Source organism: Carlito syrichta, unplaced genomic scaffold (assembly GCF_000164805.1).
Source record: "Carlito syrichta isolate Samal-C Ts95f unplaced genomic scaffold, Tarsius_syrichta-2.0.1 Scaffold60087, whole genome shotgun sequence".
Lineage (NCBI taxonomy): Eukaryota > Metazoa > Chordata > Mammalia > Primates > Tarsiidae > Carlito > Carlito syrichta.
Window position 1 is genome coordinate 121,430 of NW_007004183.1, and position 15,978 is coordinate 137,407.

Sequence of the window (15,978 nt, forward strand, 5' to 3'; positions counted from 1 at the left end):
CTGTTCTTCCTTATGAGGGTCCTCTGACTTTGTTCACTTTTGAGGCTGGACTGTGGGTTGGGGGCTGTACTTTTTGCAGTTTTGAGGTTTAATTAAGGGGGAATCTGTGATTCAGAATCTATCTGCAGATCTCAGTATCCACCAACAGGTGTATGGACACACTGGAACCCATTTCCCACTGCCTTACAATCTGTCCGTGCAGCAGGGTTTAGGTTTGCTTCCTGGAACAAAATGAAGTATGAAAAAGGAAAATAATGGAAGAAAGGGGGGTCAGGAGGAAGTTATATAGAGAGAAGAGTGAGAGAGAAAACAGACATACATACTAACTAATGAGTGAAAAAGAGACACAAGACCAGAAAAGAGTGAGAAACAGACACACAAACAAAATTCCCTAAAGGATACCGGTAATCACATAAAGACAATCCAATCAAATCATACCTTTTGATGCATTTTTCCCCAACACAAGCAGGTAGTCTAAATAAAAAAGCAAACAAAAGTGAGCAAAACAAACAGTCAAAACAATAAAATCAGAAATCAAAATAAGAAACCAGACTAGCTGTGGAATCTTTCCTGAGTGTCTAAAGTCTCTTCAGCTCTGATCTCTAGCCTCTCTCCTTTGCTTTCATTGTAGGCAGATAGATTTATTCCAAGCTTGGGTTGGTTCCCTTGGCTTGCTGCCTGAGAGGTCTGTGTCCGACCTGAGTTGCCTGTATCTGATTGGTGGGGGGGGGGGCTTTTGTCTCCTGTTTAGCGAAGTTACCTTAGAAACCAAGGTGAAGGCTGCTCGTAGGTGGCTGGGGCAATGCAAATCTCTGCCTATAAAATGGCTGAGGTGGGCAGCTCCTCTTTCAAGGATCCTTTCTCTCCACCCGTCCTTTCTCTCCACTTGCCCGGGTCCGTGGGCGATCCACTATGACGGGCTGTGGGATCAGCAACACAGCTGGGCATTGAATCTGGTGTGCTGCCAGTGGCCTGGGTTGGAGGAGGGAGCTGGGAATTCCCTCTTCTGGAGTTGAGAGCTGAGAGTAGCTGATCAGCACCTCCTTAAGATATACTGTTCCCTTACACAACCACGGAGTCACACGCTGGGTGTCTCAGCCAGAGCGGGGACCAGAGCTCTAAAGGGTGGGTGGTGAGTGGTGACAGTGGGTTTGGGCCCCGCACAGGGCACTTCAGCCAGGAATGGAGCTGGTATCTCTGAGGGGCAGGTGCCTAGAGCCTCCCTGAGTGACAGCGGCTTGAAATAGGGCTGAGGGGGGGCCCAGAACCCAGGGTGGGGAGCTAGAACTCTGAGGAGCGAGTACTGGGCCTGCTGGACTGGGCGCCCAATCAGGGAGAGAGCTGGCAGCAGCTGAGTGCCGGGCAAATGAGTGTAGCCAGCAAGGGAACCCAGATCTTCACAAGGCAGTATCCAAGGGCTGCCAGGTGAGATGTTGTTGCCGGGGAGGGAGCTGGGATCTCCACACAGCCAGGGCCAGGGCCACCTATAGTGGAGCAGTAGCAGCTGAGAGGCCTCAACAGCTGGCCTTGCGTGGGTCCGAGAATCTCCAGGCCTTGGACCAGTGCAACTGGCGGTGGGCAGGGGGGTGGGGGAAGGAAAGTAAGAGTCTTTTTGGGAACTCACTTTCAGAGAATCTCAGGGTTCCACCTATGCCGTCGCCATCTTACCAGAACTCCCCTGTGTTTGCTTTGTCAGGAAAATTCCATGATGTGTCTGAAAGTACTCACTGGACTCCGTTTCTTAATGCAAGCATTCATTATATCCGAGAGAATTATCCCCTTCCCTGGGAGAAGGTAGGCACAGCCCTCTAGCCCTAAAAAAATTCAACTCCAAATCTGACAAGTACTGTTTTTACACCTGCGTGTACCCCCATTTTCACCCTCCCCACTAGACTCTAAGTGCTGTCTACTATGCCAAGCACAGTGCTTGAGACATAGTAGACAGCTAGCTAATACTTGAATAAGTTGTAAAAAAAAAAGTTTGGGATCTGCCTCTTGGTTGTTTTGCTCCAATAATAATTAATCTGAAAACACTTTTTAGAAGTTTTTTGATAACTAGAAACTGCAATGTAAATGTTTCTAATTATTTTGTTAAGTCTCAATAATGGAATTAAATTCATGTTTGTTAAAACTTTCAATAGGGTTGTTGTTATAAAACCATCCAAACACACATAACTAATTTGTTTATTTGGCAGGACACAGAGAAATTGGTAGCTTTCTTATTTGGAGTTACCTCTCACATGGTGGCAGATGTCAGCTGGCATAGCCTGGGAATTGAACAAGGATTCCTCAGGACAATGGGAGCTGTGAGTACATACATCTCTTTATGGTTAATGACTTTATGTCTTACCTACGATCAAAAACCAATTCTCTTAGAGGAAAGAAAACATTAGGTTATTCAGATGTCATGTACAAACAAGACTTCTTGCCCAAAGAGGTGTTTGGTTAGAGTTCCATATTTTCCAATTCATTCCTTTTATTCTTCTTGCCACCTGGGTAGACTCATTTACAAGGGCAGAGTGACTAATGTGTACTGAAAACAGCAATGAATGTGATGTTCTGTTGAGAAATTTTATGTTTTATTCAATCTGTGTGTTTTAATAAGGATATGAATACCTGCCACTTGGTTCTATTTAAAAGTAATGGTTCCACTTTTTTTTTTCTTTTTGAGTTAGTATTTCACTCTGTTGCCCAGGCTGGAGAGCAGTGGCATGATCAAAGTTCACTGCAGCCTCAACATCCTGGGCTCAGGTGACCCTCTTGCTTTAGCCTCCTAAGTAGCTGGGACTATAGGCATGTGCCACCATGTCCAGCTAATCATTTTTATTTTTTGTAGAGATGAGGTCTTGCTATATATTGCCCAGGCTAATCTCGAACTCCTGGGCTCAAGCAATCCTCCTGCCTTGACCTCCCAAAGTGCTGGGATTACAGGCATAAGCCAATGAACCCAGCAAGTCCCACTTTTTTTGACTTTTTCTTTTAAACTTTCTGTATAAAAGTGCCATATCCCATACTGAAAATTGTGATCTTACCTGGTAACTTAGCTTCTGGTCACTAGTTTATATTAATTCCATTCTGAGGTCAGTCATGGTGGTTCTACAATAAAACAAAATATTAGCTGGGCGTGGTGGCACGTGCCTATAGTTCTGGCTCCTTGGAAGGTTGAGGTGGAAGGATCGCCTGAGCCCAGCAGATTGAGGTTGCAGTGGCTGTGAGTGTGCCACTGCACTCCAGCCTGGGCGACAGAGTAAGACTCTGACTCAAAAAAAAAAAAAAAAAAAAAAAAAAGAGCTCTCTCCTTCCTGTAGTAACAAAGCAAAACAATTCCAGTCTGTTAGAAGTTTAAACTTGGACTCAGAGATTTTACATATATACGGAGGTGCCAAAAAAGTATACACATTTAAATCAATGTTATCTATGTATTACTTTTCAGAGTTGAATTAAATTACACTAGCAATGTGTAGTAGGATGTTCACTCACCCATGCTTTCGCCGTTTTCTTTGTCCTGCTTGTCACATGGTGACACTAAGCATTCATTTGATTAGCTGTCTTTTGAGTGAATGTCATACATAAAATGTGTATACATTTTTTTTGATGCCTTCATGTATATATGGCACAATTGTCTGCAACAGCTTTCTTACCAGGCATTCTGTATCCAATTCAGCTGCCATATATATATTTTTATTAATAAAATAAAATGTAGCCGGGCTCAGTGGCTCAGCCTGTAATCCCAGCACTTTGGGAGGCCGAGGTGAGTGGATTGCCTGAGCCCGCGGGTTCGAGACCCGCCTGGGCAGTGAGACCTCATCTCTACAATAAATCAAAAAATCAGCTGGGCGTGGTAGCGCATGCCTGTAATTCCGGCTACTTGGAAGGCTGAGATGGAAGGATCGCCGGATCCCAGCAGGCAAGGCTGCGGTGGCTGGGAGTGGCCACTGCACTGCAGTCTGGGCGACTGAGTGAGACTCCAACTAAAAAAAAAAAAAAAAAAAATGTTAGTATGAAAATTGAGTCTATCTATGATGCATCCTCAGCAATTATTTGGGTTAGGCTATCATCTCCCCACTCCTTGCTTGATTGTGGGGGTAGGAGTTTGGGCTACAATTTGTGATATACACCAGATGGTTCTCTTTCTTCCACAGATTGATTTTCATGGCGTCTATTCTGAGGCTCATTCAACTGGTGATTTTGGTACTGTTTATTTATATTTGCCAAATTTTCTCCTGTGGTACTTTTGACTGACTTATAATGAAAAACGACTGTACTTTAAATATAGTATTTTAAGTGTTTTGTCGGTAGCATATACTATTTTAATATTGCAGTTCATTTAGAGTATAGATGTTACTTGTTCAACATAGAGATATATTTCTAATAAGTTGTGTTTAGACCTTTTTATTTAAAAAGCCCTACATCTTATTATTAACTTGTATTATAATTTTAGAAACTTTATTTTTTGGATTAAAATTAATTAGTGTCTCCTGATATCCTAATACTTTAGCTTTAAATTGGCAAACTCCATCTTTTTTTTTTTTTTTTTGTAGTAAATTACCTTTAAATATACAAACCAGGTGGTGAGTGGTGATTATTTAAAATAACTTTTCTAGGCCGGGTGTGGTGGCTCACACCTTTAATCCCAGCACTTTGGGAGGCTGAGGTGAGAGAATTGCCTGAGCCCATGAGTTCAAGACCAGCCTGGGCAACTTGGCGAGACCTCATCTCTACAATAATAATTTGGTGAGACCCCTTCCTCTACTTGAAAGGCTTGGGAGGAAGGATCACCTGAGCCAAGTAAGTCAAGGCTGTGGTGCCATGAGCATGCCCCTGCACTCCAGCCTGGGCAACAGGGTGAGACTCCAACTCAAAAAAAAATAAATAAATAAATAAATAACTTTTCTTATGGCTTATCTTTCCTTAAAGTAAAAAAAAAAAAGAACAGCAAACAAACAAAAAAACTATCTGGTTATATGGGTGACTCTTTCTTCATTCCTATGCTTCATTAGCTAAGAGTTTTAAAGATTGCTTTTTCCTAAAGAAAGATATGTCTGTACCTAAAACAATTAACAAAAAGCCTGTAACAATGTGAAGGACTAATAATTCGGCTTGTGAGAACTCATGTTGAAAGAAGCATGTTATTTATGCTTGGCACTAATCCACCAAATGTAAATATTTTTCTCATACCACAGGAGGAGATGTGTTGAGTCAGTTTGAATTCAATTTTAATTACCTCGCACGGCGCTGGTAAGAGCAATGTACATTTAAATATGTGATATCTAAATGGCATTTAGGACCTTGACTCTTTTTCTTAGAAAATATAACTTAGCATATAATTAGAAGTCTTCTGCATTTGTAAATTTTGAAAAGCAAAATGTAGATTGGAATAGTATAAACAGAATCTTTGAAAATTTTTGAATTATTGCAAGCATACAAAAGAATGACTAAACCTTTTATAATGTGTTCAATAAACAGCTGAACTCTGAAAAAAAATGTTTACTTATAAATAAGAGAATAAAAAGATAGTGCACACCTCTGTATCTACCACCCACCTTAAGAAATAGTGTGTGACTGGTATGTAGAAGCTCTTTGTCCTCTCTTTTCAATCACATTACCTCCTCCCCCACCAGGGGTAATCATTGTCCTAGATTTCCTGTTACCCATTTTGTTGCTTTTCTCTATATTTTACTACATATGTGTATATTCATATGCAAAATATTATATGGTTTTTTCACTTTAGATAAATGGTATTACAAAGTGTGTATGCTGCAGATTTTTCTTGCTTAAAATTATGTTTTTGTAATTTAATTATACAGTATTGCTACGTGAGCTACATAGGTCATTCATTTTCACTGCTATGTGGTCCTCCACGATATGGATATACTAGAGAATGAAGTATTCCATTCTAATGTTGATGAATACAGAGTAATTATAAGTATTTTTGCTTTACATATAATGTTGCATGAATGTATTTTTTTTTCTTGTTTTTTTTTATTTTCTTGGCGTCAGCGATTGGGGGGAAGAAGAAAGAGAGAGAGAGAGAAAGAGACTGGACTCCAGTCTAGTGCAGAAGCCCGAATGTATTTTTTTATTTTACATTTTACCTGCATCCATGCACCAGAGGGGAATCTCTCTCTCAAGTAAGCAGCACCAGAAATGGAATTGCTGTGTTATAGGGCTTATGAATTTCTAACTAATTTATACTCCCAGGAGCTTTGAATAAAAGTTCTATTTCTTCTGCATTCTCCAATGATTGGTGCTGTCTAACTGTTAAATTTTTCTAACCTGTTTGGTGTGTAATGACATCTCATTAAGGTTTTAATTTGAATTTCCCAGATTGCTAATGAGGTTAAATTTTTTTTGTTTTTCTATTTTATTGATCATTTGTATTTGATTTTTAAGTGAAAATATTTTTCAGTTTGTATCCAATTTTTCTCTTGGGTTGTTTGTCCTTTTTATTTATTTGTGCATGTTTGTATATTTTAGCTTCTAGTCTTTTGTCAGTTTGTCACTTACTTGTTACAAATATCTTTTTACAGTTTGTGGTATGTCTTTTTACTACTTTTATGGTGATCTTGACAAGCAGAATTTGTTAATTTTCATGTAGCTAAATATGTCAGTTTTTTCTTTGTAATTTGTACTTCTGATGTCTTGTTTAAGAAATCCTTCCCCTCTGAATTGTAACCAACATCTTTAAAATAAAAAATAAAATAAAAAATAAAATAGAAGAAAAAGAAAAAAAAAATTCCTTTTCTTCCTTGAGGGCATGAGGTTATTCTCTTACATAGTCTTCTAAAGATTTTATAGTTTTATATTTTAAGTATTTTATATTTTAAGTATTTAATTTACCTGAATTAATTATTTGTATATTTTGACAAGTAAATCTAATTTCATTTTTTTCTTATGGAGATAACTGATTGTCCCAGGATAATTTATCAATAGTCTACCCATTTCTCACTGATCTGCAATACTCTCTCTCGGTAGAAATTAAAATTCTGTGTGTGTATGGGTCAGTTTCTAGGCTTGCTATTATATTCTGTTGGTCTAATTGGCTACTCCTGGGCAATACTGATTGTTTTAATTACTTTAGCTTTATAATAAGTTGTGACCTCTATTAGGGCAGATCTTTTAACTAGTTCTTTTTTTTTTCTTCAAAAGTACCTTGTCTATTATTTCAAATGAAATTTAGGACCAGGTTGTCATGTTCTATGAAAAACATTGTTGGAATTTTGATTAGAAGCTTATTTAATCCAGAGATGAATTGGAGGAGAATGAACAATCTTATATATTTTATTTAGACTTAGTCACAGAGATTTTATATTTTTATTTGCCATCATAAATGGTAACTTTTTAAAGTTATATTTTTTAATTGATTGTATAGCTATGCAAATGGCTTTGTAATTTTGATTTTGTATTTAACAACATTTCTAAGCTGTTTTATTAGTCTAATAATTTATCTGGAGAATCTTTTGGATTTACTATAGACTCACAATTTATCATTTACAAATTGTGACAGTTTCACTTTTCTTTTTCAGTCTTTATCCTTTAATTTACTTTTCCTGCTGTGTCAGCCTTACTAATACCTTCAGTACAATGCTGAATTGAAGGGGTAATATTGAGCATTCTTAATTTGTTCCCAATCTTAAAGAAAATATTTTCAAAATTCTATCATTAAGTGTAATATTTGGCATAGATTTCTTTGGATACCCTTTATGAAGTTAAGGAAGTTTTCTCTTAGTCTCTATTTTGCTAGAGTTTTTATTCACAAATCAAAATTAGATTTTATTGAACTCTTGTTGAGATAGTTATTTGTTTCTTTCTTACTCTGTTGATATTGTTACTTATACTAATCTATTTGTCAATGGTAAATAAAGCCTTGCTTCCTGGGACAAAATCAATTTGGTCATGACATGCTATTATTTTTATATTTGCTTAATTCATTCTATTTAGAGTCTTCGCATATAGGTTTATGAGTGAGTTTGTACTGTAGTTTTCCTTTCTTCTTCTGTCCTTGTTTGATTTTGGTATCGGGGTTTTACTGGCTTCATGAAATTAGTCAAAGAGTATTCCTTCTTTTTGTATTCCCTGAAAGTTTGTGTAATACTAGACTTTAATTACTTGAATGTTTGGTAGAACTTGCCTATAAAGCCAGCTAGCACTGTTATTTTCTTTGTGGGAGATTTAAAATAAACTTTTTTAATGGTTTCAATTTCTTCTTAAGGAGTTTTGTATTTTTCTAGGACTTTTCTATTTCATGTAAGTCTTTAAACATTTTGACATATGGTTGTTCATAATATGCCCTTTTATTCTTCTGTTTTATTTGTACTTATGTTTGCTCTGTTACCATAATGTTGTTTATCCTGCCTTAGCATACCTTTAAGCAATTAATTTTGTTTAATATAATAATAATAATAAAATAATAATAATTATTATTATTTGAGTTGGAGTCTCACTCTGTCGCCCAGGCTGGAGAGCAGTGGCACGCTCATGGCCACCCCAGAGTTGACATGCTGGGCTCTGGCGATCCTTCCACCTCAGCCTTCCCTGTTGCTGGAACTACAGGCGCACACTACCATGCCTGGCTAATTTTTGATGTATTGTAGAGATGAGGTCTCACCAAGTTACCAAGGCTGGTCTCGAACCCGCCAGCACAGGCAATCCACTTGCCTCAGCCTCCCAAAGTGCTGGGATTACAGGCTAAGCCACTGAGCCCAGACTATTATTATTTTAAAGAATGAATTTTCAGCTTTATTAATCCTTCCTTCTCTATGTTCATTTTCTATTATATTACTTTCTGCTCATATTCATTTACTTCCTTCTCCAACTTTTTTGGATTCCTGTGAAATGTATTGAGTCTTGATTTCTAGCCTAGAATATGATCAATGTTTATAAATATTTCATGTGTGCTTCAAAAGGATATTAATTCTCCAATTTTTGGTTTGACATTTAATATATGCTTATTAGCTCTAATTTATTAAATTTGCCATTCAGATCAAAAGACTTGTCACCTATAAGTAAAATAGCATTACTATTTATTTTAAAATTTTTTATTAGATAAATCTAATGATTACTAAGATAAAAATTTATTTTTAAAATGTCCCCCTATGATGATAGACTTTTCAATTTCTTGTAGTTCTGTTAAAGTTTGCCATATATGTTTCGAAGATACATTGTTAGGTACATTCAGTTTCAAAATCATGTCTTTCTGGTGAATTGAGTCTTTTATCATGATGTAGTGGCCATCTTTATCTCAAACAGTGCTTGCTGCTTTAAAGTCTACTTTACCAGATATGCCTGTAGTTATACCGGTTGTCTTTTGGTTATTTTCCATGGTTCTTGAATTACTTGGGGCTTGAGTTAGTGCTGTATTTCTCCAGAGAAGGTTTGTCTTGGCTTTTGCAGGCTGCCTTGAGGCACTACTATCTTGGGGTCCCTCTAAGGTACATTCAACCTTTGAGGTTTTCTGATTACACAGGTAGCACAAATGCAAAATACTCATGGGACTGGCCAGTGGTTAACAATTCTGGGGGCAGATATTTCTTTTCCTTCCCTTTCCAATGCTCAGATGAAAACAAGCAGGATTCTTTGCTGTCCTTGTTTGGATGTTGGTTTATTTCTAACTCTACTCATATAGAAGATATAGTCTTTTGTGTTCCAGATTTAATGCAGGGCTCTCCTCTGAGATGGCTTACTTTGGGTGGTACCTACCCTCTAACTCCTGTCACCTTCATGCTATATAGCCATCAAAAGTCTTCAAGTTCCCAGTATGTAGTAGGAGTCCTCATGGTGAAAGCTGGCTTTCCCACTTGCTTACCGGTCAAGGTTTTCAGTTTCTATTTGTTTTTGGCCTTTGAAAAATTTCCACTTTCTTGCTAGCTTAGTGATTCATTTTTAAAAATATTTTTTATTATTTTTGTCTAGACTTCTAAGCTATTTTTATTAGGAAAGTGATTTCAATGCTCTCATAAAATAAATGAATTAACGTCTCCATTGCTTCTTTACTGTAAATATGCTAAAATCAGATTTTACTGGTTGTGATTTTTGTCTTGTACCTTTTTGAAATTAAGATAAAAGATGATTCAGTATAATTCTAATTTTTAAATTCTTTTTTTCTATGAACCAAAAGCCTGACTTAGAATTCTGTTCACTACTTTATACTTCTATACTTTCTATACTTTTAAGTATTCTTTTGTATACTTTTATACATTGTCCCTTCTTTATTTATTCTTTTGTATACTTATTCTCTTGTATACTTTTGGACTTCATTTACTTAGTATATTTTTATACTTTGTTTACTCTAAAAGTAGGATGTTGGGATGAGGAGCCATTTTTGTTTTTAAAATAATGACTCTTGAGAATAACTCAACTCAAAAGAATGAAAATACTTTAAATTGCTTTTTAAACTCTGAACTCAAAAAATTAAGCACTCCTTTTGTACTTTCTGGCTAGTTTCCTGTCTTTGAGTATATTTTTATGCATATTTTATTAAGGTACCAGCTGTTTGCACATCATTGAACAAATTATTTAACTTTACTGTGCTTCTATTTCTTCTTGTGTAAAATAGTATTTTAATAGTACTAACCTCTTGGGTTCACTGGTAGGATTAAATAACTAGTGCATGTAAAGACCTTTGCATGGTGTCTGGCACATAATAATCATGAAATAAGTGGTAACTGCTGTTGTTTTTGTTATTATTATCTTCAACTTCAGAATCAAAACAATTCTTGTTAAATTCTTCATTTTTCAGGTATGTGCCCGCCAAAGATCTACTGGAAATTTATGAGAAACTCTATGGTCGAGAAGTCATCACCAAAAATGTGATTGTTGATTGCTCATACCTTCAGTTCTTGGAAATGTAAGTGTAACCCATGGGGCAGTTCACAGCTGATTTTTTTTTTTTTTTTTTGAGTTGGAGTCTCACTCTGTCACCTAGACTGGAGTGCAGTGGCCGCTCCCGTTCACCGCAGCCTCGACCTGCTGGGCTCTGGCAATCCTTCCGCCTCAGCCTTCCAAGTAGCTGGAACTACAGGAACGCACTACCACGCCCGGCTAATTTTTGATTTATTGTAGTGATGAGGTCTCGCCAAGTTGCCCAAGCAGGTCTCGAACCCACGGACTCAGGCAATCCACTCACCTCAACCTCCCAAAGCGCGGGATTACAGGCTGAGCCACCGAACCCGGCTGCATAGCTGATTTTACTGTGACTTCTGTGGCACACATTTCATGTTTTAGTTTCCTTGGAGTGGATTTTGGATTTATGGATTTTGCTTATTCAAAGGCAGTTGCATGATAGTGGATATGGGTGGACGGAACTTTTTCTTCGTTATTTGTTTCATTTCTCTATAAAAACTGTATCTTATGGCCAAAATTATTGTATATGTTGCAGGTATGGTGAGATGCTAGCTGTTTCCAAGGTAAAGCCTTTGTTCTTCCAAAGCTTAGTTTAAAGGATTGTCAAGATACCGGGAATGTACTTTATTTATTTATTCTTTCTTTCTCTGTGCCATAGCTTTATTCCACTTACTCTACAAAGTCCCCATTCTTGGTGGAACAATTCCAGGAGTATTTCCTTGGAGGACTGGATGATATGGCATATTGGTCCACTAATATTTACCATCTAACAAGTTTCATGTTAGAGAATGGTACCAGGTAAATTATTACTCTATTTCTTATACCAATCACTCTCTGCCGTCCTACCTTTTTTCTCAACATAACTCAGTTTTTTCAACTGATCAGATGGAAAACAAATCAAAATAAGATCTTATAAAGTGTGCTTCTAACCTATTTACAGAGTAAAGAATGGTAACTCAACTAACTCAAAAAAACCTCACTAGTTTCCATTCACTTGGTTTGGTTGATGCCTCTCATGTTTTAGGGATAGAGAGACAGATGTTGCAAAATTTGTGGTCTGTGAGAAATGGTTGGTGCTCCATCTGCTTCTTTTGGGAGAGACCACACTGGGCCCCGAGGCTCTGGAAGGGCTCTGACACTGTGTTCTTACTGTAGCCAGCAACAGAGGTGTGGTGACTGATCTCTCCACTCCAACTGACCTCTCTGGGTCTGAGGGTTTCAAAGGATACTCCATCTAACACCAAAAGGACAGAAGCAGACCAAACCCCAGCTATGCAACCCTCCCCTGCATACTCCATAATAAAATCAGAAATAAATGCATTTGTAAAGCACAGCCTCCTGTTGAAATGTGACATCTAACCCAGATGAAACAACTGCTCAACCTCTAGTTCTTTTTCTTCTCCTCAATATGCTTAGGACAAGTGTTAGAGACTCAGACCAAATATAGCTCAGAAGAGATGGAGATTGTACTCAATCCCAGCTATAATAGGTCATTAGGCTTTCACAGAATCTACCCTAGATCTGAGAGAGTCAACCGTCCCCCGAAAACCAATTCTCAACCATACCATTAGACATTAGTCTGTCCCCACTGCTGACCTGAACAGGGTTGGAATGTGGGTTTGGATAGTGGACTGCACCAACAGCTGTGGGAAACAGAGTCATCTGGTCAGGACTGTGCCTGGGAGACTATTCTGGGTAGTTTACAGAAGGGTTGGGTATTTATAAGTTGAAGTGGACTACGGAGGCACAGCTCCAGAATATTACACTCTGGATGATGTTCCTTTGTCATTAAAAACATTTGTTTGTATTCAAACTGTGTTCACCATAATTACATATTATGTTGATTTGAAACTGAATTCTCTTTGATGATAAATTTGACTATAGCTTGGTATCTAGTAAATTTGTTTATAAGACTCAATGAGTAACAATTTGGTATCAATAAACAATCTAATATAAGTGCATTTTTTAAAATGGTGAAATAAACCTCAAGTAAAATCTCCAAGCTCCTTTTTTTGTGGTCCTGGATATTTAGGTTCATGCTAGCATGGTTGTGGAGAGGTTGGGATGTGAAATTTGAGACATCTGCCACTGACTACTGAGTTACCTGGAACAAGTTGCTAAACCTTCCAAAGTCTTAGTTTTATCATTTGCAAAATGGGGACAGTAGTACTATTTTTATCATAGGAGAAAATGAGATCACTCATGTAAAGGGTTTAGTAAGCACTTAATAAATGTTAGTTACTATCATTATAATTATATAAGAAGGAAGTCAAGTTTATATTGGAAAGATTCGTAACACATGGCCAAGTTCTAGTGAATGATCTGCATTTGCTTTGTTTTATATAATCCATGTATAGTGATTCTCAAATGGAAAACAGTTTTTGGTGTTTGTGTTTGGTTTGGTTCTCCAAATAGCTAAGAAAAAAAGTGTGGCTGAATCTTCTTTTTTTTTTTTGAATTAGAGTCTCACTCTGTCACCCAGGGTGGAGGACAGTGGCACACTCATGGCCACCGTAGCCTCAACCTGCTGGACTCAGGTGATCCTTCTGCCTCAGCCTTTCAAGTAGCTGGAATTACAGGCACACGCCACCACGCCTGGCTAATTTTTTGATTTATTATATCAGCCCAGGCTAGTCTCTCAAACTCTTGGGCTCAGGTAATCCTCTCACCTTGGCCTCCCAAAGTGCTGAGATTATAGGCGTGAGCCACTGCACCCAGCCAGGATTTTATTCTTTAATTAGGAACAACTAATTGAGAAGGAACATATTTCTTGTCTCTTAATCCTGTCCTAATTTACCAAAGCATAAAATTCCTTGAGTTGATTACTTCTTGACACACACATACAAAGAAAGATTCATCAACATTTATGGGAAATTTGGGGAAGTCTCTAAAGAGAGACAACACAAATTTATGACAGAAAGAAAAATATAAATATTTTCATATTAATAGTTGTCTCCCAGATTTCTAATAATAGGTTATCTTCCAAAACTCATTTATGTTATTGGAACTCATGGTATATTTTTCTAAAGAAACAATGAAGTAGTGGTAGTCACATTCCTAGCCAGAGCTCGACTTAGCCTCAAAATGTATTTATAATTCTAATGCTAATGCTGTGAGGCTGGCTTCTGAGTCCTGGGATGGAGACAAGATTCAAAGAGAGAGCATTTTCTTCAGCAGAAAGCTGATCCAAAGAAATATTTTGATAGGAAAAGATTGCCTTCTCCTTTTCCCACCTCCTTTTTGGAATTTGTTTTCTAGTAGCTAGTTATCCCTACCCCTACACTCCATATACTGCTTTCATGCTACCCTGAGCTTTCCTCAGTGATCTCCATACAAATCATCTTCTCCTTAAAATAGTCTTCAGGAAAGAGGATTGCTTAAGCCCAGGAGTCCAAGACCAGCCTGGATAACATAGCAAGACCTTGTCTCTATAAGAAAATAATGAAAGAAGACCCTTCTTTTCTTGGGGTTGCGCTGCTGTCCAATGAGCATCTAGGGAGGGCAGTACTGCTAATGCCTACCAAAAAAAAAAAAGGAAAGAAAAATTAGCCTGGCATAGTGGCACACACCTGTAGTCCCAGCTACTCAGGAGGATGAGGCAGAAGGATTGTCTGAACCTAGGAGGTTGAGGCTGCAATAAGCTATGATCATGCTACTGAATTCTAGCCTGGGCGATAGTGAAACTCTGACTTAAAAAAAAAAAAAAAGAAAGAAAAAGGAAAGAAATAGTCTTTATTCCAGAACATGCTTCTCCTACTAATGCCCATTCCCTTGATGCTTCTGTTAAGAGTTGGGGAAAAGCCCCTAATCAAGAGAGTTTATCTCTTACATTCTCAGAGGTCTTTTCACTTGTGAAGGGGGATATCTTATTACCTATTTAATTATGGAATTCATAAAATTTTTTTAAAGAAATGAAGTTGAGAAATTCAGACATATTTGGGCATAAACAGATATAATTGGGTGAAAGGTGACATAGCTGGGAGCCAGTTTCTAGTATAGTCTCTGATTCTGAGATGTTTCATCTTGCCTAGAGCAGTGCAGCAGGTGGAGCCAGGAGGGAAGAGGGCTGTGAGTCTGGGGTGACCGGTAGCATGGGGCTACCTGTGTTACCATCATACACCAGCAGCTAGCCTATCTACCCTCATCTAGAAGTACTTGAGTTCTTAAATGGTCCTGTATGGCAAAGTAATGAACACTTAAAGCCTTTTGGAGGTGATTGAAACACACCACCAATTCTCAGTAAAATTCACACTTGAAAAGAAGGCATAAACATGCCTAAGTTAGACTGAGCATGGTGGCTCATGCCTGTATTCCTAGCACTTTGGGAGGTTGAGGTAGGAGGATCCTTTGAGTCCAGGAGTTTGAGACCAGAGTGGGCAACATAATGACACCCTGTCCTAAAAAAAAAAAAAGAAAAAAGAAAAAAGGAAAGAAAGGAAAAGAAAAATGCCTAACTAATTTGATCATTTCCTCAGTGACTGCAACCTACCTGAGAACCCTCTGTTCATTACATGTGGCGGTCAGAGAAACAACACCCAGGGGTAAGTGGATTGCAAAATTGTTTGTGGATAAAGGGCATCTCACTTAGTGAGGGTGCATTGCAGAGGCTGGGAATATAGATCTGTTGACAGACAGGCTTGCCAATGACGGCTGTGTGATTGTTAAACAACTTGCTTAATTTTTTTGAGCAATAGCTTCCTCCTTTTGCAAAACAGAAAAAATACATCCCCACTCCCAGAATTTGGTATGGATGGCATACAATGGTGGATGTAAAGCAACTAGCACATAGTAAGTTGCTCACTGAAAGGTAGTTAGTATTATTATTATTACTATCATTATTATTGTTGTTACTCATAAACTTCACCCAAATTTCATCATGAAAATGTATCTATCAATGAGACAGAGTGGGGCGAAGCCCTCTGTGGTAATTTCTGAGGAACTGGGCCAAAGGCTTGGTTTGTATTGTAAGATGTGATCCATCACAGAAACAAAGAACTGAGTATCACATGTTCTCACTCACAAGCAGACCTTGAACAATGATCGTAATGCTATAAGGAAGGGATTGGCAGTAGTGGGAAACTGTCAGGGGAGGGCAGGGGTGGGATTGGCAGTAGTGGGAAACTGCCAGGGGAGGGG

General features: G+C 38.0%; 1 protein-coding gene across 1 annotated transcript in view; it reads left to right on the forward strand.

Annotated features, from left to right (window-relative positions):
* Positions 1–15,978, forward strand: part of GPLD1 (glycosylphosphatidylinositol specific phospholipase D1) — a 61,138-nt gene that overhangs the window by 18,560 nt on the left and 26,600 nt on the right. The window contains exons 4-11 of the mRNA XM_008050465.1: positions 1,697–1,794; positions 2,196–2,306; positions 4,143–4,191; positions 5,184–5,238; positions 10,739–10,846; positions 11,378–11,405; positions 11,501–11,640; positions 15,318–15,383. Of these exons, the coding sequence (XP_008048656.1) occupies positions 1,697–1,794; positions 2,196–2,306; positions 4,143–4,191; positions 5,184–5,238; positions 10,739–10,846; positions 11,378–11,405; positions 11,501–11,640; positions 15,318–15,383 (655 nt within the window). The remainder of the gene's footprint in view (positions 1–1,696; positions 1,795–2,195; positions 2,307–4,142; positions 4,192–5,183; positions 5,239–10,738; positions 10,847–11,377; positions 11,406–11,500; positions 11,641–15,317; positions 15,384–15,978) is intronic.